This window comes from Diceros bicornis, chromosome 17 (genome assembly GCF_020826845.1).
Source record: "Diceros bicornis minor isolate mBicDic1 chromosome 17, mDicBic1.mat.cur, whole genome shotgun sequence".
Taxonomy (NCBI): Eukaryota; Metazoa; Chordata; class Mammalia; order Perissodactyla; family Rhinocerotidae; genus Diceros; species Diceros bicornis.
In genome coordinates, this window is record NC_080756.1 from 27,710,021 (window position 1) to 27,734,021 (window position 24,001).

At 34.7% G+C, this 24,001-nt stretch overlaps 1 protein-coding gene across 2 annotated transcripts in view; it reads right to left on the reverse strand.

The window, feature by feature from the left end:
- The window catches only part of CNTN1 (contactin 1), a 347,630-nt gene that overhangs the window by 14,009 nt on the left and 309,620 nt on the right, over window positions 1-24,001 (reverse strand). For both annotated transcript variants that reach the window (XM_058558501.1, XM_058558502.1), the window contains 3 exons: window positions 20,243-20,429; window positions 17,636-17,748; window positions 16,683-16,839 (listed from right to left, as the gene is read on the reverse strand). In XM_058558501.1, the coding sequence (XP_058414484.1) occupies window positions 16,683-16,839; window positions 17,636-17,748; window positions 20,243-20,429 (457 nt within the window). The remainder of the gene's footprint in view (window positions 1-16,682; window positions 16,840-17,635; window positions 17,749-20,242; window positions 20,430-24,001) is intronic.

Sequence of the window (24,001 nt, forward strand, 5' to 3'; positions counted from 1 at the left end):
GTAAACCACAATTGTCGTGCCTATTGCACTTAGGATGTCCAAGTCACCATGGGAGCAAAAATGAGGGGCAGCTGCAGGTGGTGGCAGAAAAAGAGTTTCCTGGAGGAGGAGGGACATGAGCCAAGAAAAAAGAGATGGGATAAAATATATGTATGGGATTTACAAATGCCCTTCAATTGTGATAATAAAATATTTACCGAGAAATGCATTACTAAAAAGAGAGAATCTAATGAAAAGTAATCCTTGATATTCAAAGAGAAGTAAACTCTTATTCTAAGCCATTGCTTTATAATGATCTAATTTATCGTAAAGTTACAGTTAATCCCCTAAAGGATATTAACTTTCATTTCATTAATTCATAGAACACTCCAAAAGAATAAGAACATGCAAATCCCTTAAAATTTAAGGAAGTATTTTATCATCATCTTCCTGAATGTAAATTTAGGAGAAGGCAAATAGATATTCTGTTAGACTGTATTTCAAACATAGTTGTTCAAACACCGGAGAAGTTACTAACCTGGGAAAAGAGCCATCAAAGAAACTTTTGCTACTTGGCATGACACCTATCTTTAGTTTTAAAACTTGCAATGTTGTATGTTATCTAATTAAAAATGGCTGAGGATAAGCCATAAAGGGCATATTGTTCACTGACTACACAACATATTGGTATAGAAAATACATTAAACAACAGAAACACAGTATTTTAAAATTAACACATATAAATAGGAATTAATCAAGTTTGCAAAAATGTACCCCGACTTAACAATCTCTAAGCCATACAAATACTTTAGTTCATCTAGTAACTAAAGAATTAATTCTTTAAATATGGCGTGGTCATTGGTAATGTAACATGAAGACATTATCCTGTGTGAAGCACATCATTCACATGCTAGTTTGCAGTGTTTACTTGTAACTGCTGAATATTAAATAAAATCGCTGAATAATTGCTGTGCACTGTGATAAGTACTTTTGCCTAGATTATCAATAGGTTAATTTTAAAGACAAGAAATTTGTTGAAATTTAAAGTAAGGAGAGAATATCATTTCTTTCTTTGCTAAACAAAAACTGTCTCTGATCATATTCTCATTGTGATTTCCCATTTTTTGTCTAGCTAACCTTGCCTCATACATCCCATGTTACAGGGAAAATATACAATCTAGGATACTAGACATTGACAATAATTCTTATTTAATTTATAGAGAAATGTTTACAATCAAATATGCCCTAGGAAACCCACTTATAATACTGAATTTAATATTGCCTGTAACATGTATACCTTATTTTTTCCCCCAGTATCGATGCTATAACTCCTAGCACAATTTATTACTCATTTTACTAATTTCAAATTTTAGTACAATAAATCTTTTTTCAGGAAGATTAGTAAGGAGATTTAAAAATACAATATAATTTTAAATAATTGTATAATAACAAAAACATACTCATTTTCATTTTAATTTCTTTGAGAACAATGTAACTTTTCTCTCTTTTGAGGAAAGGGAATTAGTTTATGAAATTCAGATATAGAATATTTTTTATATTTCTTTTATGTGACATAAATATTGATTATTTTTTTAAAATTCCTCTGAATATAATTAATAGTTGATATAGAAAATATTCCTTAAAGTATTAGAGAATAATAAGACAATAGAATTATTGGGGCTCTTGACTTATTGATAACATATTCATTGACAGATGGGCAAAAAAGAATAAAAAAAAATCAGAGCAACCCATGATTTATGCAAGTGAGTACGATGAAGTGAGAGAACTGGAAGGGGGGCAGGTTCTACGCAAGGGAGTAATTATAATTTGTGGCTGTGGGATTTAAGCTAGATATGGAGAGACTAAGAAAGGTAAGAGACATAGAAAAAGTGGTAAGATCAGTGGCTTGTGGTTTTTGGTGGGTCAAAAAATTTCAGGAATCTGAATACTAGGAGTGAGAGGAAAGATAGGTCTTGGTCAGCGACTAGAATGAGATTATGAAGATAGCAATGATAAGGGTTAGGGTAGAACCACGGGAATGGCAACAAAAATGAGAGGAAGTGTTTCAAGGAACTGAGAGGACAGGGTAATTTAAGGATCATCTACATGTATACTGAAATCAAGAAAAACTCTGAGAGAAGTAGTATTGCAGAGAGTGACAGTGATCCCGGCACTAAAGTCTTCAAGGAATGAGTAGGAGTGATGCAGGATGTTGGCAGAAAACTTCAACAAGAAGGAGAAATAGGTGGGAGAGGCTGATGATACCAGATTCCAAGCAGGGCTTTCTGGGCAAGAAGGAAGGAGATAATACGGAAGCAAGAACAAGAAGCAAGGAGGACACCTACCCTGTCGCCAGGCCCAAGAGGTTTGAATAGACTACTGGAGGAGCAATGTCATACAGGAGACCATGTTTCAGATAAATTAAGAAGGTGAAAGAAACATTCAGTGAAGAGATGAACATTATAGGAGACTTTCCTGGTGACTGACAACGAATCCAGAAGGCAGAGTGAGAAGGTTTTAAGAGTTAAGTCTGGAAAGAAATGGAGTCAGAAAATGAGGCATACAGAGCTGTATTAATCTAAGAGTCCTAGGCTTCTTTTGGTTACTGTTATAAACAAGGCCTAAGGGCATGAGGAGACCCGAGGATCTCTCCAGGCAGGTAGTGTTGGGGAGGTGGCGAATGTGGGGGTTGGGATGGAAGGGGGAGATCTCGGAGGGAACATACGGAGTTCTGCTTGTATGTGGGCATATAAGTGGAAAGTTGTATTTAATCAGAGTTTGGGTTTGGCCATGTGAGGAGCATGAAGGGATAATAAGGCAAGGTATAGATAAGGCAGTGGTTTTAATTACTGACCATGAAATCTCAGCTCTTTAAGGAGGAAACTGAGGATCTGAGGGGGAATGAGGGATAGAAAAACATGGAAAGATCTAAGGTAGATCTGGGTGGGGGAGGGTGGAAGAACTGTTGGAGTTGGGAGGAGATTTGAGGGAATAAACTGGAAAGATAAAAGGGCTAGTGTTGAGAAAATAGAATGCTTAGAATTAAAAATCTGATTTTTTGCAGTTTAATAACTGCAATATCAAGATTTGCAGGGATTCTTAACTTGTTTTTGTGTCATGAACGCCTTGGCAGTCTGTGCATCTCGAGAATACTGAAAATGATGCTTTTACATGCATAAAATACAACATATACAGTTAAAAGGAAACCAATTATATTGAAATACATTTATAAAAATATCAAGAAGGCAAATATATGTTCATTAACACATTAAATAACAAGCACTAGGGTCAAGTCTAATAAATATCATATTTTTGAAGATGTGATATTGCAACACCTCAAATATTATATGGGAATATCTATGATTGTTATTAGTGACAGTGATTTGTTGCTTAAATTCATGTTTGAAGAAATGCTGAATTTCAGCTAGAAATTAGTAAAAATTACAATGCAATTTTTTCCCATTCAAGTTTCAGGGACCTCTCAAATTCTAATTCACATTCAAGTCTGTGAACCCATGACTAGACTGTAATCATGGGTGGTTGGCTGAGGCAGGGTGGAGAGCAAGATCATCAGGAGAGAGGCGTTAAACAGATTAAGAGGTCAGGGCACTGGAAGGGTCATCTACACAGATGTTGATATCTTAAGAATGCACAATTTCCAGGCACATCCGGACTCTGAGGCACCTCCTGTGGGGTCTTGTTGAGCTAGTCCTCTGTAATCTACAACACCCTGGACTCTCCATGAGTTCTCTGTAACCTACAACACCCTTACTCTTCCTGCTTCTCATGGCCATGTGACCAAGATTGACAATTTGCTTTAGATAAGAGTCAATTTTTCGGGTCCTGGAATAAAAGGTTATAGAGGAAAGACGACTGGCTGGAGAAATTCATACTCTTGGAATATGTTCTAAATGATTTATTTTCTCTTGGTCTGGCTCATTTTGCAGAAGGTGTCGGTAAAACTTCCTCTGGAATGTCGTTTGTTTCATTGCATTGCTTTCATATTGTGAATAATCTACCAAGGGGCCTGGCTTCTAGCCTTACTCAACTATGGGAAGTACTTTGAGACCTAAACATTGCTTCGTAAATCACTAAAGCTGGTCCCTAAAGTAGTATCAAATGGATCATTTCAATATGTTGATATATCACTTTCCAATTTAAGTGTTTTATATTCCCTCTCATTATAGCATTAAAGGTTTCTAGTTCTATTTGTGAGAAATTTCCAGGGTTTTATTTTTAACAATGACAAACTCATTTTCTTTTTTAAATGGTTTTCAAATTTATGTTACAGTGAACAAATGTCAAACCTCAGGAGAGAAAATTTAAAACCCAACTCCTGTTCTCAGCGCAGACAATCGTCTTTACATTTTCCTGAGAGGGTTACAAATTTCAACAGAGCCTATAATGTTTCAAAGGAAAATTAATTTTAAAATGTTGTTTTAATGGTTGATGCATATATCAATTAAAGATAATCTGATTGTTTTAATTCATTTATTTGTTGCTTTTATTTCAGGAGAGAATATAAAGTAACATCCTATGATTTGAGGGGAGGTACATCTACCCTAATATTCCTTCTTTAGGATTACAGAATGTTTCCAAACCATTTGCGTATACAGAAGAGATATCTTAATATAATTTTTTATGCCAATAATATATAGATATTCATAAAAATGCAAAATTGAACTAATAATTAAAATTATACATATAAGATATGCCATTGCACAAGATTACTCATTTTCTCATGGCCAATTTATTGATGCAAAATATTATGACCCATGATAAAATCTGTTGAAACCTTACAAGTAAATTCCACAAAGCTCGGTATTATGCAAAGTGAAATAAACAGATTATTACTTAGTAAAACTGGAATTTTGCTAATACTCCAATTCAGAAAAATAAAGCTTATCTTTGAATCAAGGTATCTCCCTTAGGACCTTTAGTTCATTTTCTGAAACTTCTTCAATGTAATTATATTCTTCAAAAATGATAAATTCCTTTAATTCACAATTCCCTTTTCCAAACCATGCACTATATATGGGAGTCTCTTCTCATGCTAGGTTCCAATTTTAGTTCCTTCGACTGTATTCTTTCCAGATTCTACCCTCCTAGTATAACTTTATAAAATTTAGAAAACACCACCAAATGCAGCTGTTAAGGAGTATCTACTCTAAAATACAAAACAAAACAAAAACATTTGCATTTTTCCTATGGCAGTAGTGACTTACACTGTTCCTTAAATATTCCAATTTACCTATTTTAATATTCTTTCACAGTGGTAGTGCCAAATATATTGTTTTATAGGATAAACCTGTGTTTACTGATTTTGTTTGAATGTTTACTCCTCAAAGAAGGTTTTCCCATCCCCAGATGAGTGGTAAATCTTGATCACTTTGGGCAATCATGAAAATGACATTTTACTAGTGTAGGGGTGGACTTGTGACCCAGTTCTGGACAATACGGGAGAGGTTTTCAGAGGGGCTTCTGGGGAAGGTCCTTCATTTTAAGATAGAGCTCTGAAAGAGAGAGTCAGCCTTCTTCCTTAGACATTCTCGAGTCTGCATGCAACAATTCCTGGCATTGCTGCAGCCATCTTGCAACCACAAAGAATGAAGCTGATACTGAGATCTCCCAAGTGGAGAAAAAGGGGGGGAATCAGGTCCTTGATTATATTTTAAAGACATTGATTCCATAAGGCCTAAAGGCCACCGATCTCTCAAGCAATTTTGAGTTGCGTGTTTGTTGCTGACAGCTGAAAATATTCTAATAGATACAAACCCTCTGTTTAGCTATTTAAATTATCCTTTAACTAGAAGTAATTAATCCTTATTTCCCTAATCTCCTACTATATCAATCATACACGTTGCCAGCTTTGGGCAACACCAACAACCATCTGCTATCTCCATTTCTGTATCTAGGCTGGTACGGGTTGTTGATAGTTATATAATTGTGCCAATTGGTTCTCTGACAAATTTGTTGTCTGACGTCAGCTGGTTTCTCAGTTTTGCGAGATGATTCTTTTTTTTTTTTTTTAATCTATCTGCACCTGGATGTCTAATGGACATAGCAAGACCTAGCACGTCAAAATTTGAACTTTACTTATTTTCTCCAATCATCTGTTTTCAGTAGATGATTCTGTTCGTCATTTCAATAGATGATTTTGTTGGTCAATCTAACTCCTAAGAGTTATGCCAAATTCTCTTTCATATCCCTTATCAAATCATAAGAAAATATTGTTGAGTCTTCTTCCAAATAAACCCTGAGTGTAACTACTTCTCACTTCTTCTACTGTGACCATACTAGTCAAAGCTGACTTCATCTCTTGCTTGGACTATCAACTTTTTAACTTCTAACTGCCCTCACTATTTCCAGAGATTCAGAGATTTTTTCCCACCCTACACTAGATTTCTACTTCCTTCCAAAGAGCAGCTGGAATGAGACTTATAAACTGTAAATCTGATCATGTCACTTCCCACCTTAAACTGTTTCAATGGCTTCTCATCACATTTAGAATAAAATCCAAAGTCCTTAAGCAGAACCTGTAAACCTATAATTCAGGTCCTACCTATCTCTCCAGGCTCATGTGTCTGCTCTCCCCATGGGCTGCTTGGTCCCATCCACAGTGTTCTCCTTATTATTCTTTGAGCATCCGTACTCCTAGCTCAGGGCTTTTGTATTGCTCTGGTAGGAATAGTTTTCCTTCCAGATAACTGCATGGACATTCCCTCACTTCATTTGATTGTCTTTTCCAGTGTCATCTCATCAGAACAGGACTTTCCTGCCACTCCATTGAAAACATAGACCCTAGTCTTCTTCCGTCACTTCTTACCCACCTTCCTCTGCTTTACCTTCTTCAGCTATCTTCAGATACTATCACTGTTATATACTGTTATAGATTTATGGATTTATTTTACCTCCTCCCTTTAGAATATAAGCTCTAAGACGTTTGCTTAGAGAAATAAGACTTTTACCCACACTGGTTTATGAAAGTTGATCTCTTGAAATTACCAATGACTTTGTTATGGGCTGAATTTTGTCCCCTCAAAATTCATATGTTGAAGCTCAAGCCTCCAGTACCTCAGAATGTGACTGCATTTGGAGATAGGATCTTTTAAGGGGTAATTAAGTTAAAACAAGGGCTTTAGGGTGGGCTATAATCCAATATGACTGGTGTTCTTATAAGATGGGGAAGTTAGGACACCAACATACACAGAAGGAAGACCACGTGAAGACTCAGGCAGAAGACAGCCATCTACAAGCCAAAGAGAGAGGCCTCAGAAGAAGCCAATCCTGCTGACATCTTCATCTCAGACTTCCAGCCCCCAGAATTGTGAAAAAATAAATTTCTGTTGTTAAAATCACTCAATCTGTGGTACTTTATTATGGCAGCCCTAGCAAACTAATACAGACCTCTAAAATGCCAAATTCAATAACTTTTCTCTACTCTTCAATTTCTTCAAACCCCTTTTAAATTTTGCAGCATTGAAATAAATTATGTAAATTAGCATTTTTAAAAACATAATTTAAAAACAATGACAATAACAAAAAACACCTAAAGACTTACCGGCTAGGCAAAGAAATCACATTGTCGCCAGCCTGTTAAGTCTCTTCTTGATTACCCTCTGCCCACTGCCCCTCCCCACCCAACAAGGCAACACTGTACCGACTTTTGTGTTAATCATTCTCTTTTTTGGGAAGTTGTACATGTCATATATGCACCTCTTTAAACAGTGTTTCATTATGTTCTGCTTTTGAAATTCATATAAATGGACTTACATTGTATCTATTATTCCATGACTTCTTGTTTATGTGCATTAAATATTGGAGAATTTTTTAAATGAGAATTCATTATTTTGCATAAAAATAAACCATATTGATCTAACATCAATAACATTTAAATACAAACTTGGAAAAGTATTTGCTACAAATATGGCATAAAAATGTTAATAATCTTCATAAATTGATCATAGAATTTTAAAGAAAATTATTAATATTAAACAGAGAAAAAAATAGAAACAGAAATTCACAGAAATGGAACTATAAATAGCTATTAAACATTAATATTCAGCTCAATAGTAATAAAAAATATAAGTAAAATTACAAGATAGTATCTTTGTTTAATTAATATGGATTTTCTAAATAACAAAATGCTAGTAAAAAATTTGTTTAATGATAAAATGTGGGCATTGCTGTTTGGATAGCAATTTGGCAGTTGTCAAGTATTTGCCAAGTTCTAAAGGTCCTGCCCTTTAATCCAGTAATTTTACTTCTAGGAATCTTTTCTAAGAAAATAATTAGAAATTCAGAAAAAAAGTCTATATACAAAGATGTCCATTATGATGTTATCATAATACTGAAAAAGAAAATATGAGGAATCACTAAATATAGTAGCCACATTATTATCTGAGTCTTGTGATCAAGTGATATTAATCATTATTTATTATACCTTGGTAAATCTTCCTTTTTATATTTTCATGATATAGCTTCAATATCTGCAGGTTTTCTTGTCCTATAATTTTAATAGTTTTTCTACTAATATGAATTTCTATATTATGAAATTAATTTAGAAGTTGAGTCAATTTCTTTCTTTCCTTTATTTAACATTTCCTAAAAATCCACATTTGGCTGGGTTTTTCTTGTTAGGTTTGATGGTTATCATGTAAATCTACTTATTTTTGGAGAAGATGTGCTGCATTTTTTGTTGTAATTTCAGCACCATTACTCTTGCTTTCTATGCTCTTTTCTCTATTTCTGGGGTAAAAATGTGGAAAGTATATTTCCTAGACTCTCTTGCCACTGAGAGGCACTAAAGAGAGAATTGGAAGGTCACAGAAAAGCAGAAGCCACTACTGCTCTGGCAGTGGTGGGAAGGCCTGTGGGCCTCAGCAGGGGTCAAAGGCAAGGTGGTGCCAGCACGGTTGAAGATTCTCCCATGGATCTCCCATTTTGGTGCTGCAGGCAGATGGACCACCAATGCGCATTCCCTTCAATACAATTTCTTGCTTTCCTCAAAGCCAGCAGACACTCTCACAGCTCTTATGAAGGGTTTGTTTTCTTCCTTTTTTTTTTTTTTTGGTGAGGAAGATTGGCCCTGAGCTAACATCTATTGCCAACCTTCCTCGTTTTTGCTTGAGGAAGATTGTCTCTGAGCCTTCACCCATGCCAGTCTTCCTCTATTTTGTATGTGGGACACCGCCACAGCATGGCTTGATGAGTGGTGTAGGTCTGCGCCCGGGATCCGAACCTGTGAACCCTGCGCCTCTGAAGTGGAGCGTGCAAACTTAACCACCACGCCACTGGGCCAGCCCCTTGTTTTCTTTTTTAAGATTCAAATTCAAAGCTTGATTAAGATATCCAGAGATGTTTCATCTTTTCTGACAGAAACTTCACCAATAGAAGAGAGAAAAGAAAAAAAACTTTATAGTAATCTATCGTTTGATCCTGTGAGCTTGATTTTATTGGAAACTAATTCAATCATTATAGAAATGATCAGAGGTGTACCATCTATTGATTAAAGCTATTGATAAACCTAAGGGATGCTTGTAAAATGGGTGAATTCCCACCCCATCACAGAGAGTATTTAAGCTGAGACTGAGGGAGCATAAGCCAGGAAGGTCCCGCAAAAAATTTCAACCCTTGGGAAGGAGTCGAACAAGATAACCTAGACATTTTCCTCCAGCAAGTTGATGAATCTTTATTTTCCACATCTTTTTATTACTAACTGATATGCTTTACACCTGATAATTTTTATAAGAAACATTCTAAAATGTACATTTCCCTCTCCGAATTGTATAAAACGTCTCCATATATGTTCTTTAACCATTTATCCTGGAAAAGGTTTTGTAATTTGCTTTGCATCTTAGGGCAATAAAAATCTTAAATTATCCTATAAATTCATTCTTTCTGAAGAAAAGACTTTCTGTCTTCTCACAAGCTCCACCCATTCTCCTTTTCCTCCACTCCATTTCCTGCACCACAGCAAAAGTGATCCTAAATCAGATGGCATCACTCACCTCCTGAAAGCACATCAATGTTTTTCCATTGAATTTGGAATAAAATACAAACTTCTGACAATTAGGATGGGGTGAGGAAGAGAGTTAGAATGAGAGAATAGTATCAGATGGGTCTGAGATGTAATCAACGCCAGGCCATTCGTGGCTTTGCCCCTCTCATCTCTCTGACTCATCCCACACCACTACACACTTGTCACGCTGGCCTTCTTTCAGCCTCTTGAATATGACAAGTTCCTTCCTACCATTCCTGTACCTGGGACTCTTATCCCCACTTTTGTAGTCTGGCTAGTTCCTTTCCTTTAGATTTCAACCTAAACATCACCTTCTTATAGAGGCTAGACCTGATCATCCTACTCAAATCAGTTCTACCTCTGTTACTCTTTATAATAACTGCTTATTTTTTCATTAAAATCCTTAATATGTGTATATATAAATAATTTTATTATTTAGTGTTAGTTCTTTATTTTCTTGATATCCACAAGAAGGCAAGCCTCAGGAGGGCTTGCCGATTATTGTAATCGATATCCTAGCAGAATGCCTGACATATTGTAGTGGTTCAGTAGATGTTTATTGAATGAATCAATTTTCTGGAGAACAAAAGTGTTATGAAAAACCAAAATTATTAAGAGTAAGTTTTATTTTATTAGAGGAAAAAAAGTATTTGCACATCATAAAGCTAAAGTATAGCTCTAAAGAATAAGATTGTAGTTCATAAACCAAATTTATTTTGGTAGTAAGCAAATCTTGGAGGATTATTTTTAATATTCCTTTCTATTCTTATACTGTATTCCACTGAGCAATATTCCAATCAAATTATTTCTGAGTCTAAGTAAATGAACAAAATAATATGTTAGGACTGTTGTATGAAGTTACTAGTAGCTAAAGAAATCTTTGGGAAGATTCAGGAAGACCCAAGTTAGTTTCGATGCAGAGGTGCTATCCATGGCTTGACAAATGGTAAAATCTGCTTCTAGAACTAGTGCTCAAAGCTTCTGAAGAATAAGTAAGACTCTGGGAACTCCCTGTGGTGGGAGTTGTCCCTCAACTGCTGGGGCAAATCTAGGTCATTACATAGAGTTACATTAATAATGATCAGGGCAGTGAGTCACCACTCAAAGTCAAATTTAGAGACGCACAAAATATTACTTTGTTTACATAATTTCACCTCTGTTTTCATGCTTGTTATAAAACTAGGAGTGTGAAGTACAGCTATATAGTTGGAAAAGGTTTTGAGTGGATAGTCATGATTGAATGGTAATGAAAGGAATATATATTTTATAAGTAATTTTAAATACAAGCTAGAAATATATAGGATTCAGCCTAGGAATACATAGATTCCACTTGAACTCTCTAATTGATCCCACACAAAATGTAATGAAGGAAAACAAAATATTTGATCATTTCAAAGTGGTTGGAGAGATAGCATTTCCTGAATGATAATATTTGATTGTATAAGAATCACAAATATAAAACTTTAAATTTATGATGAGGGACTTATAAGAATGGCATTCAACTGTAAAATTATTGTCATGTATTTATACCATTCCAAAATTTGAGGTTAGTCGTTAATTTATTTTTGGAAATCTATTTTTCCCAAATGATACAGGACATTTACAAAGTTACAGATTTGGGGATCACTGAATTATATAGCATCCTGTCACTAAAGAAGGCAGGATGAAGGAAACCTAAGACAACCATGTATATTACCCTTTCCGTCTGTATATAGGCTATTGTACAAGATTAGACATTCAAAATAATTTTGGTTTTTGAAAATGCTTACAGGGGAGATACTTGCAAAAGTGATGATGTCAATATAGCATTTTAATTTCATAATGTATGAATTAAATCTAAATAACCCAACTATCCTCTTGTTCCTTTTCTACCGTACCACTTACTTAGTCACTGGAAAAAGAAGCATGCAAGTAATGGAGTTAAACGTGTAAAGGTTCGACCTACAGAATGGTTTCCTAGTCCTTCTTCTGCTACCAGGAAGAAGAGGACAAAGTGAAAAAACTAAATGTGTTTTTCATCAGTGTTTAAGTCAGTGGCTTTGGTTATATAGTTTAACTTAATAGCTTGGAGTTACCAAAAATAGTGGGTTAAATGTTTAGATTACATCATCTATGGTAACATCAGGATAAATTACAGATTTATTAGAAGACATAAAGTCAACAAAATGAATAGATAGAAACTTTAAATCAAATGGAAAAATGCCTTGTTCCTTTAGAACCTACCCTAGACATCACCACTGCCCTCTTTCCAGTCCAGACCACCATCATCTTTTAATCATTCTATGATAATAACCTTGTGATTCATCTTACATCTTACTCTACTATATACACACATTTTCCACAATCAGCAAAGTGATTTTTTCAAAAGCAAACATTTGATTATGTTACTCCCACCTTAAAAGTTTCGAATCACTACTTCTTGCCCTTAGGAAGAAGTCCAGACTAAAGTGTCCTTGAAAGTCTCCCTTGATTTGACTAAGATATCTGTAGTCTGTTTAAAACTAAAAAGAAAAATAAAAGCTCAAAATATGCAATTCACACATAAATAATGAAATCCGTGCTTCTCTGTGGATATTTATTTATGACCAAAGATCCCTGTTAATCTATATTCTAAAATTTATAGTGAATATGTAACAAGCCAAATTAGCTTACTAAAATTTATATTCAAAATATTGTACCTATCTTCATATTATTCTTAATTTAGCTCACAATGATGTATAAAAACAAGAGTCTTAAAAGACAATATAGAACTTATTAGAGACAGTATGTTTGTGATGAAACATTTGTGATGTTACGTTTGCCTCGAGTGAACTATAAACATCCAACAGGGAATAATTTCTTAAGACAGTAGATAACAGTGTTTAGGTCAGACAGAAACGGAGTTTACAGATTACCATGTGTATTAAATTTTCTAGAATATCTCCAATATGAAGTCTTAATGTTTTTAAGAATCAAACTTGTAGATTAGCACTTGGCATAATACAAATCACGTGCCTAATGGGAAAGTGTATCAACATTCTAAGCATCTAAACTATAGCTTAAGTTGCTCAAATTATTCTTATTACTAAATTTGACGTTATACAGAAATCATGAATTCATTCAGCAATTATTGTTAAAACCCTGTTACGTGTCAGATAGGTCCCTTTGGTGCTGGGGATTCAAAAGTCAAATAAGGCAGACAAGAGCTTGCCCCCATGGTGCTTACATTCAAGTAAGGATGGAGATAGGCAATAAACAGTATAAATTAATAAATAAGATAATTTTAAATAGTTATAAATATTATCAAGAAAATAAAACAGGGATGTGATCTGACAAAGAATTAGAATAGGAAGCTTCCTTACACTGACAGCCATGTAATTCTTCCTAAGGAGGTGACATCAAAGCAAAATAAAAATGACAAGAATAAACCTGCCATGACAAGATCCAGAGAATTCCAGGCAGCAGCAAGAACAAGTACAGATGCCTCAAGGTAGGAACGGTGATGGTACATTCAAGAAGAGAAAGAAGGTTAATGGAGCAAAGGAGAAATCACTTAATTGAGGTGAGAGAGAGTTCGGCAGGGCCAGGTTTTATGGGGCACTATTGACCATGGTAAGGAATTTAGATTTTATTCTGTAGGATGTCTTTCTAAGAGGAGAGTTATATGATTTGACTTATGTTTGGAAAGATCCCTCTGGCTGCTGCATGGAGAATGAACTGTAGGAGGCCAAAATTGGAAGCCAAGAAAAATTTTAGAATTGCAATAGGGCCATCAGGGGATGATTGTGATGTGGACTAGAAGGGCTGTGGAAATATATAAATGGTAGCACATTTTAAATATATGAACTGTGCTGACGTATTGTAGGCATTTAATGTATATTTGTTGAATGAATGAATGAATGAATGAATGAACAGCATAATGTATATAAACATTAAAACCTAGCAATGTATTATATTCTGGCTATGTATTTTAGGCATGAAAACAGAAACAAAGGAAAGAATTGAGTCTTTTAAATTTACAAGAAAGCCTAAAATTTCCATTTGTATTTACATGCTTTTCTCATTACAAATAATTTAAACAATTTGCAAATAAACCAGAACTTAAGAAAATTCTAAAATGGTACTAGTTACCAAACATCTGACATTTCCTAATGTTAAGACTAAGTTTCTTTGTACAGTGATGGTCAGACTAAGACATAAATAACAGAAATTCTGCATTAATAAGAATATTGTCCGTTAGGTTGGCAAAAAAAGAGGAAACTATTCTGAGTATATTTGAGGTTTCTAAAAACCATACTCTGTCTTCTGTACATGGGCTATTTACACTGGGATGTCAGACTATAACCATGGTATGTTGCAGCTACAGCTGGTCAATACCACCTCCCAAGAGCCAACTGTTAAATTTTCAGGAAATGTATGAGTGAGTTGTTAAAAACACTGTTATTAAAATCAAAATTATGTAAACTTATTAGTTAAATTTAAAAATTTAAAACAAAGGTAGTAAATACCCAAAACTCATCACTTCCTAATTATTTTATTACATTTTAATGTCACCAATACTCTTGAAGTTATGCCTATTGCATCTGTGTGGTGGCAATGCTATATAATGGTGTGCTACTGAGCATCTCTTCCCAGCTCCTCATTTAGTGACATCACGTGGGAAGCTTGAGGTCGGACATGTGAAAATATTCACTCCACAGAAATTGGCAAACACTATAAACCAGGGCTTCCCTTCATCCCCGGAGAGCCAGTCACTTAACATTTATCAGCATACCACTAGTTATAACTATACTGATGCTACTGTCACTGCTACAGCATCTCTAGCTACAAACTTCTGTTGTCTAAACTCCAGAAACTAAGTTCTGCTTCGCATTAGGGATGACAAATGAAAGGTAAGGAAATGAAGAGAGCAACAGTGTGCTACGGCTGGCTTCTGACCGGGAAGGTCAATGTTCAAAAGCAGCTTATGGAATTCTTTTGCACTTTACCACCCTCAAAATACTGTCCACATTTCCCTCAGATTTCCCTTTGAAAAACAGCCCTGCTAAGTGTAAAACTATTGAAGGTATCTGTTATCAAAGTTCAGAATTTAGAAAACATTTTAAAAATGAAAAAAATGCCAGATTAATTTATAAAAATGTATTCAAGATAGTATTATTTATGATAGGAAAAACTAGAATAGGTAGATACATTTTATACCTTTGAGAGAATATTATGTATAATTTTAAACAAAATTTACAAAATTTTGAATGACATGGGGAATATTCATGTAACATAATTGATAAAAGTAGCATATAATATGATATATTTAATAGAAGCTTACACATGAAATTATATACGTATAAAGGGTAACTAGAGGGCCGGCCCCATGGCTTAGCAGTTAAGTGTGCACGCTCCACTACTGGAGGCCCGGGTTCGGATCCCGGGCGTGCACCGACGCACCACTTCTCCGGCCATGCTGAGGCTGCGTCCCACATGCAGCAACTAGAAGGATGTGCAACTATGACATACAACTATCTACTGGGGCTTTGGGGGAAAAAATAAATAAATAAATAAATAAATAAAATTATATAAAAAAAAAAGGGTAACTAGAAGTAAATTCCAACTGATTATTTTCTTTTCCTTTCAGATTTTTGTAATTTCCAAAGTTTCTAACATAACTTTGCTATCTTAGAAGATAATAGTAATGTACAAACTAAAAAAGTTTTCAAAGTAAACAATTTAAATTTACAAGAAAGCCTAAAATTTCTATTTGTATTTATATGCTTTTTTCATTACAAATAATTTAAACAATTTGCAAATAAATCCAAATTTAAATAAGAAAATTCTAGAATGGTACTATTTACCAAACATCCAACATTTCCTAATGTTAATTCTACAGTTTTTTTGGTACAGTTATTGTTGGACTAAAAACTCTGGCATTGTGTTAAAGGATTTATTAGTTTAATATATAACATATTCATCTATTTAGCCATAAAACCAAATTTTCTTCTAAATCAATTATTCCCATCTTTGATTTAGCGTCTTCTAGTATTTCATAGTCTCGCATAAAACTCTCAAATTAACATCAATTTTAATTCAGTATAATTAAACTATATCATGCATACGGGGTGAGAAAAAAGTATCAAAATTTAAACAAATAATAGAGTTCTACAAATCCAAAAAAGGGAAGAAATCACTGCCTCAAAAATCTATTTTGAATTAAATAGTGCAAAGTTTGCGAACTAGTCAGAAATAGTTTGCAGAAAAGGAAGAGATATGCAGAGACAAAGAGTGGGAGATGGCAAAGGAAGGAGCTATCTTTTACTGTCTTTCTATTTCATTACCATGTTAATATATTTAGGACAAGGAAAAAGAGGTTGGAAGAATGTTAATAGTAGTTCAGTGAATTTCTTTTTGATAAGAGAAGTTTGGATATTATCATCTAATGGTCTAGTATTATGTACCATTTTAATGCATTACGGTATTTTAATTGTGCTTTGACATCCAAATAATAATCAAGTATGTAGTATGCTGCAAATTTACTTTTGTGACTCATAAGGGAAGAAATATCAAGTTTCAGGGCATCCTTGACATTTCAAATCTACTTAGGGAAACACTGATATTGATGTGAATATCAGTCTTACCTTTACTCTTGGGAATCCATATGGGCCTAGAAACTTACAAGTGCTTAATTGAAATGTGTCTTAAATGTCTGGCTTACCTGAAATTTTGACTTGAGACACCACTCCATCTCCTCCATCACTGTGTGCACGAACCTCTACAACATACTCTCCATCCCTGGGGATTGGGACTTCTATGGAGTGTTTATGAGTTGAATACAGCTTGCCATCATGCTGACCATCAGGTCTATAGAGTACCTTGAAAAGTCCCAAAATATATATATTTTGTGATAATAAAGTGATAATAATGAGCCAATGGCCTAACACTAAAAGTAGAATAAAAATGCTTTTATTAATAAAAAACATCCAGGAAGCTATGTGTAACACTAGCTGGAAAATTCATGTCATTTTTAATTCACAGATACTGATTTCATCTATTTTTAGGGTGATCCAAAAGGATGTGCCTTAATCATCTGAACTTTATTTTTTGAGATGACTTAAGATAAAGAGAGGGAAAGAATGTGTCTTTTTATGAAAAAGGTACAAAATGAGGGCTCTTTCAATATATTGAAGTAGTCTAAAAAATTGCCTCACAATTTAAATTTTTTTCATATTATTTCTAAAATTTAGTATTCAAGGAAAAATGTGATAGTGTGTGATACAGAGAATATACAGAAATAATCTTTTTTCCTTTTTTGTTCATTTACAGAAGGCAACTCAATACATCAAAGAGTTGGCTGTGTGCTGGGCGATACTATCTATATCATTGCCAAACAAAAATGGATTCTTTCTGTCCCTTGTTAAGCACTGATTATTCTAACAATTCTATTCTTTAAAGCAGTTATTGTATCTATCTTGCTCTCTTGACATAGCATTTTCTTAAAATTCACTGAAGATCTTCTCTCTATTTCAAAATTTATCGTGGCACTATTTCATCTGATTCTGCTATAAAGCTAGAATAAGAAAGCTGAATGAGTTTTCAAAAGTCCAGACATTAATCATTCTTTGTAAGAATAAGCTTGTGTGGGGAATAATGTAGTAATTTTTTATATACCTTATATCCTGTCACTGTAGATTCATTTGATAGCGCGACCACATGATCCCAGGTGATTATGTAGCGTGAACCAGACCTTATGGAACTGATGATCCTTGGTGGCTGGCTTGGAGCTGTGAAAAGTAATAATATGCAACTGACTGTCACTATACCCAACTTTAGTTCTGGAAGCTGCATGGCATCAGGAATTATAATGCTGCTGATGATATGACAACAACAGCTAATTTTGATGAGTGCCTACTATCTGCTAGGCACTGTGCTAAGCGCTTTACATCCCTGAGTTCATTTAATGTACCCCATGGCCCTGTGAGGTAGGTAATACGACTATCTTTTATTCTCTTCTCATCATTCTTCATTTGGGTTTCTTTCTCCACCAGTCTTTTGAAACTATTGTTTTCAAGGTCATCAATCATCTCCACTTGGCCAAACCTAATGTCACTTATTTATTCTTTTCAAATTTAACATCTTTGCAGCATTCCACAGAGTTGACCTTCTAATTCCTTCTTGAATCTCATTCTTTTCTTAAATTCATGATGCCTTAGTGTCTGGGTTTTCCTCCTACCTCTCAAGCTGCTCCTTCTCATTAACCATCTTTTGCTAGCTCCATGTCCTCTGCCCGATTTCTAAATGTTGGAATGACTTAGAACTTGATCCTGAGCACCTTTCTCTCCTCTATGAGTCTTTCCTAAATCTTACATCTGGCCCATGGCTTTAAGTGCTCGCAATTCTATCTCAAAGTCTAATCTCTCTCTTGACTTCTAGACATATGTGTCGAACTGCCTATCTCCACTTGAATATCTAAAAGGCTTCTCAAATATAATATAATCAAGATGGAACGTTTGCTATGTACCCCCAAATCTGCTTCTCTGAGTCTTTCCCATCTTTAGTAAATGACACAACCAAACCCCAGTTTCTCAAGCAAAAATCTAGTATTCAGTCTTCCATTCTCTTCATTGCCAACATCCAAATTGGCAGCAAGTTATCATGTCTGCCTGCAGAAAATTTTCCACTTCTGTCTATCTCTATTATTACCTAGTGCTGACCACCATCATTTCTCTCCTTGACTAATAAAAAAGCCTCCTAATTGCCTATTCTGCTTTCACTCTTATTGCACCAGTATCCATCGTCAACCCAGAAGTCAGAATGAGTTTTTTAAAAAATATAAATTAGATATTACTCTCTGCTTAAAAATCTTCCAATGACTTCTTATCACACTTAGAAAGAACTCATACTCCTTACTATGTCGTATAAGGCCCTTCATATTTTGTACCCAGCACACTTCCTCCTCCTCGTCTAAGAATCCAGGCTTCGGCCGCATTGGCCTTTCTATACTTAAAACATATCAAACTCTTCCCACCTAAAGGCTTTGCGCTAGTTACTTTCTCTGCCTGAAACAATCCCCTCCCCCACAGTTGTCACACAGAGGGTCCTTCTTATTGCTCATATCCTAGCTCAAATGACATCTTCTCAAAGAGAACTTTCCTGACCACCCAATTGGCATTTGGCTTCCAGCCAAGTCATTTTCAATTTTATTATCTGTGTATTCACTTTATTGCCCTGTCATCTGATATTATCATATTTATTTTTCACAGTTTTTTCTCTCTCTCTCTTCTTCCATTAGTTTGTAAACCCTGTGAGAAGAGAATCTGGGTTTAGCTTGATCCGTTTTGTATCCTCAACACCTAAAACAGTGCTGGGCACAGAGCATACTTTTATGAATCAATAAATTGAAAAAAGAACAAAGAATGAATGTTCCTTGTACAAATTAGAAAACTAAAGTTTAAAGATGTCTATTGTCACACATTTAGTAAGTGGTAGAAACAGATCCGAAACCTCTGTTTGTTACCAAAGTCTGGCTCTTATCACCATGTTCTATTATCTCACTAGGAGTTTCTTTTCCCCAAGTGAATTTCATAAATTTTCAAACCCTAATGGTAATCATGTTTTCAAATTTTTGTGAAACACCCTAGAGTCCTGAATATAAACTCTCATTTTCTATATATTCAACTTTGGTTCAAGAAGGAGATACCAAAGTGAAGCCAGAGAGATGAGAACAATCAGAAAATCTGAGTAGGGTAGGTGGTCATGTTATATGAACAGTGAGAACATATAATGATAAGAGAGTAAACATAAGCAACAAACGTATGCAACAAAATGTTGCATAAATGCAACATTTAACTTGCATTTGCATTGGGCAATGACAAAGGTTTATAAATCGAAGCACAGAAAAATTAGCAGAATTTTAGTTTTCTCATGCTGTTGATGCATTCCTATGATAACAATGCTTAAAATAACAACAGAATGAATAAAATTAATTACCTAATGTGATTTTGAGGGTAATCTTTACCAGAGGAAGTTCTATAATTTTATTTCTATAATAGAACGTTAGATGTGAGAAGGCATTCTCCACATTTTTTCATCATCTACAATAACTAACAAAATTTTGTTTTTTGTTTTTTTTTAAATCTCACGTAAGTTTAAAGGTTAAAATTGAAAACCAAATGTGCTCAGAATGCTAGGTAGTAAATTTCTCTCAAATGTACCGGCATCATGATTGAATTAATTGGTGGTTTTTGACAAGTCTAAAATGCAAATATTGAGACTCACGTGCTTTCTTGGTGAAGGTCTCAATCATGTCACTAGGAGGTCCACATCCTGCGCTATTGCAGGCCCTGACTTCCACAAAGTACTGGGTGTCGGGCAGAAGGTTCTCCAGCCTGGCCGAGTACTCTTGGCTGGTGACTTGAACTCTGTGTGCAGCCGCTTCTTTGTCATGGGTGGACCAGTACCGAATCTGCAAACAGTCAAGTTCAATAATATTTTATCAATGATTCAGACATTTCAGTTGTGAAAATTTCTCTTCAATTGGCTCTGACACCATTGATGTTGGCTGAGCATCATATTCTCAAATGTTACTTAAGTCTGCTTACACTTGCTATCAGTCTTAGAATATGGCAAGACACACAATGCAGATCTGATTAAAGATGTCAAAGGCAAATCAAGGGCTCACTTTATTGCCTGAAATAGTCTCACAGAGACTAAAGAGAAAAAATTCTACAGAAGATTTACTTTCAAAACATAAAACTGGTTTCTGTTTGGAAGTATTTGCCAATAATTTCTATCATTTATTTCCTATCTTATTTCTGCCAGATAGCAAAGAAATTTTATGCCTAATAACTTGAGTAGTTGCAGAAATTATTTATCTTTAAAATAAATGTATTTTTTTAAAATTGTATCCATGTTGTGATTAGAAATGATTACTTTTACCAACCAATGTACCAATGACAGTCTTTCTTATCTCTTAAAGTTTAAGTAAAAGCTATGAATTATAACTTACATTCTTCAAATAAGGCTGTTTTATTGGTCAAAAATCTGTAATTATATCTAAGGTGTAAATAAAAATAAAAAGAATATTTTACATATTTTAGATGCCCTGTCTATAAAATAACGGAATTTTAATTTCACAATTAACCAAAGTACCTAGATTATAATAATATCTAATATTTATATAATCCTGAAATTTTCATTTACATAAAACACACATGAAACCATTATAAAATGGCACTGGATGGCTCAAGTTCACTTGGTAACAAAGCAAGGTTTATATGTAGAATGAGCACATTCCAGAACAAAGGCTAGTTACTAATTGCTTATTGGTTTCCTTCGCAATATTTTTATTTTGTTTACTAGTGTTCATTTTTTTGATGCCAGTAATACATTTCCTAACGGTTTTGATAGAATCTCTTGGGCATTTCTGTCATCCGACCAGAAGGATGGCCTCAGAACTGAAGACGTGGAATTGCACCAAGTGGACCTGAAGGCAGATCTCAGTTGGCAGAGAAAGGACTTTCCAAGGATGGAAGCCTCCTCATGAAGGCATGCGTTTCCTGGTTCTGGATGTGTTTAGGCTGTGACTACATTCATCTTAGAAGGAAGAAAATGGCCTAATTTTAGCGAGCATTTGAACTAAATAATGCGTTAAGGTCTCTTCGACTGCTTGACTGAAGAGAAATACAATGAACATTTATATTCTAATGAAATGCCAGGCACTAAAATAAGATCATCCGTATACATTATCTTCTCAATAAGCCTAGAATGGTAAGATTTACCTCATTTTATTGCAATCAAAACTGAAGTCCGTGAGGTTCAGGCATTTTTATAGTACGCTTGTTGCCTGAGATGTATATACATTTTTAAATCTTCATTTCATTGTAACAACTTTTCATCCATTTTAAAGAAGAGAAGCTTTTTAACTAGATTACTATGATAAAGGCCATTTCTGAAAGATACTATGTACTAAAATGAGGAATTAAAGTGACAAAATTTTTCTGCCGTCTTGCTCAAAATTCCATGAGGCAGTTTGGCAATACAAAAGGAAATAAAGCTTTCCTTAATTTTCTCTTTGTATCTATATCCTAAATGACCAATGACTTTATTCATCTGACTTTGGCAGGGATCTGTGTGGTCACACAGTCTCCACTAAAATTCACAATAAATTAAAGCAGGGCGCTAGTTATGCCCTGGTAAGTAGGGAGCAGAAAGAGTTTCTGAGTGTGCCAAATACTCCCTGGTTTCTTTATTTTAGAATATGCGAGTTGCATGACATTGTCACAGTGTACTCAACATTTACAAATGAGAGCATCTGATACAAAATGATTTGATTGAATAATCTGTCTCTCCTTAACTTAAAGCATATGTTTAAATATGATTTACAATGTTTTCAAAGAATCCTAAAATAAATAGTAGATGGATATACATAAAATATAGCATCATCCTTTTTATCTGAACTAGCCACTGGCCATGCACTTAGAGTTAATTTCCAAATAGATGATAAATTTGAGCTATTGCATCTCGATCCTCTCCCTGAGTTTCCCATTGCGGTGAAGCACCAATATGAATTTATGAGAAAATTGCTTGGAGTGAAGGGTGCAACCTGTAGTCATTGGAGCAGAACAAACGTATGGCTTTTGATTAATCACTAGGGAGACCAAAAGAGAGCCTGCATGAATTAGTGGACAATAAACAAATAAAGCAGGTCCTGCTTTACGGATAGTAGAACACAAATTCATTTCCATATGCTCGAGCAACATATAGTGTCTTTACTTCTATTTAATGCTGTGGCATTTTATAATTTTAACTCTTTCTCTACACATTTCTAAAGTCTCCACAGCATCCTGTGTCTAGTGTCGACCTATCATAGTGCTTATGAAACAATTATAGAATTGCTTCGTTACTGGTCTCTACTACTACTAGATTATAAACTCCTTGAGGACAGGTATTCATGATTTATTTTTGAACACGGTGTGCACAGGGCTGCATTTGATGTACAGCACTCGTTCTTTCACTGAATAAATATTTATTGGGCACTTGCTTTGTACCAGTTACTGTGATGCTGGGAATGCAGTAGAGAACCAAGCAAACATATTTTGTGCCTTCACAGATCTTATAAATAAAGGAAGAAATCAAATGTTTAAGTTCACATAAAATTACTAGCATCTTTGATAGAGAGATCTAAGTGTATAATTTTGCCCTAAGAAAATTTACTCTTTATAAAAGTATTAGGAAGCTAAAAAGAAAAGCCTCAGAAAAGGGGCTAACTCATATTTTTAATCAAGAATAATTACACTTTCCATAAATTTATGGGCTACAATAACACGACTTTTGTACATAGATAATAGTTATATCCCTTCCCAGGAAAATTTAAGAAATTTATAGGAAAAATACCTCTTTAGTCTCATTTTCTCCAAAGAGGCTTAGAATAAAGAAAGGGATGTTACAATTATGAAGTGCTCAAAGATGGTTAGCACTTTTGAAATTTAGCCTTGCTCCATTTTATTGTTTTCTACTTCATTAAACTTTTGTATCAGATTTTCAGGTTCTCTCCTTTCAATTCTGAATTTTCTGGAAAAAAAAAAATCTTCTGACAAGTGAATATTCTTTGCTAAGGATTTAATACAGTTTTTAGGAAAAATCTAAATATGCTCATGTAAGTGAAAAAATGAGACTTTGACACAAAAAAGCTTAAGCTCTAAAAAGATAGAATAACTTGGTATCATCCAGATCCAAGACTAATTCAAGTATTAGTACATTCTATGGGCTAGAAATAGCAATAATACAAATCGTTCAAAATCTCTCTTCTTATACCTCTTGGGAGCCATTCAAAGTTCTCTTTTATTCTAGCCATTGGTGCAAGAACCAAACAATTCTCTGCCTGCTTCAACCAGCTTCCCATAAGCACTGCTAGTTATCATTTCACCTCTGCTAGTGCCACTAATATCTTATGCCCTGTCCTGGGTTGTCTTTGATGCTGCAGTGTGACCTTTGCTCAACAGCCAATGGAAGCAGGAGGGGAGGCCATGTCCCTGG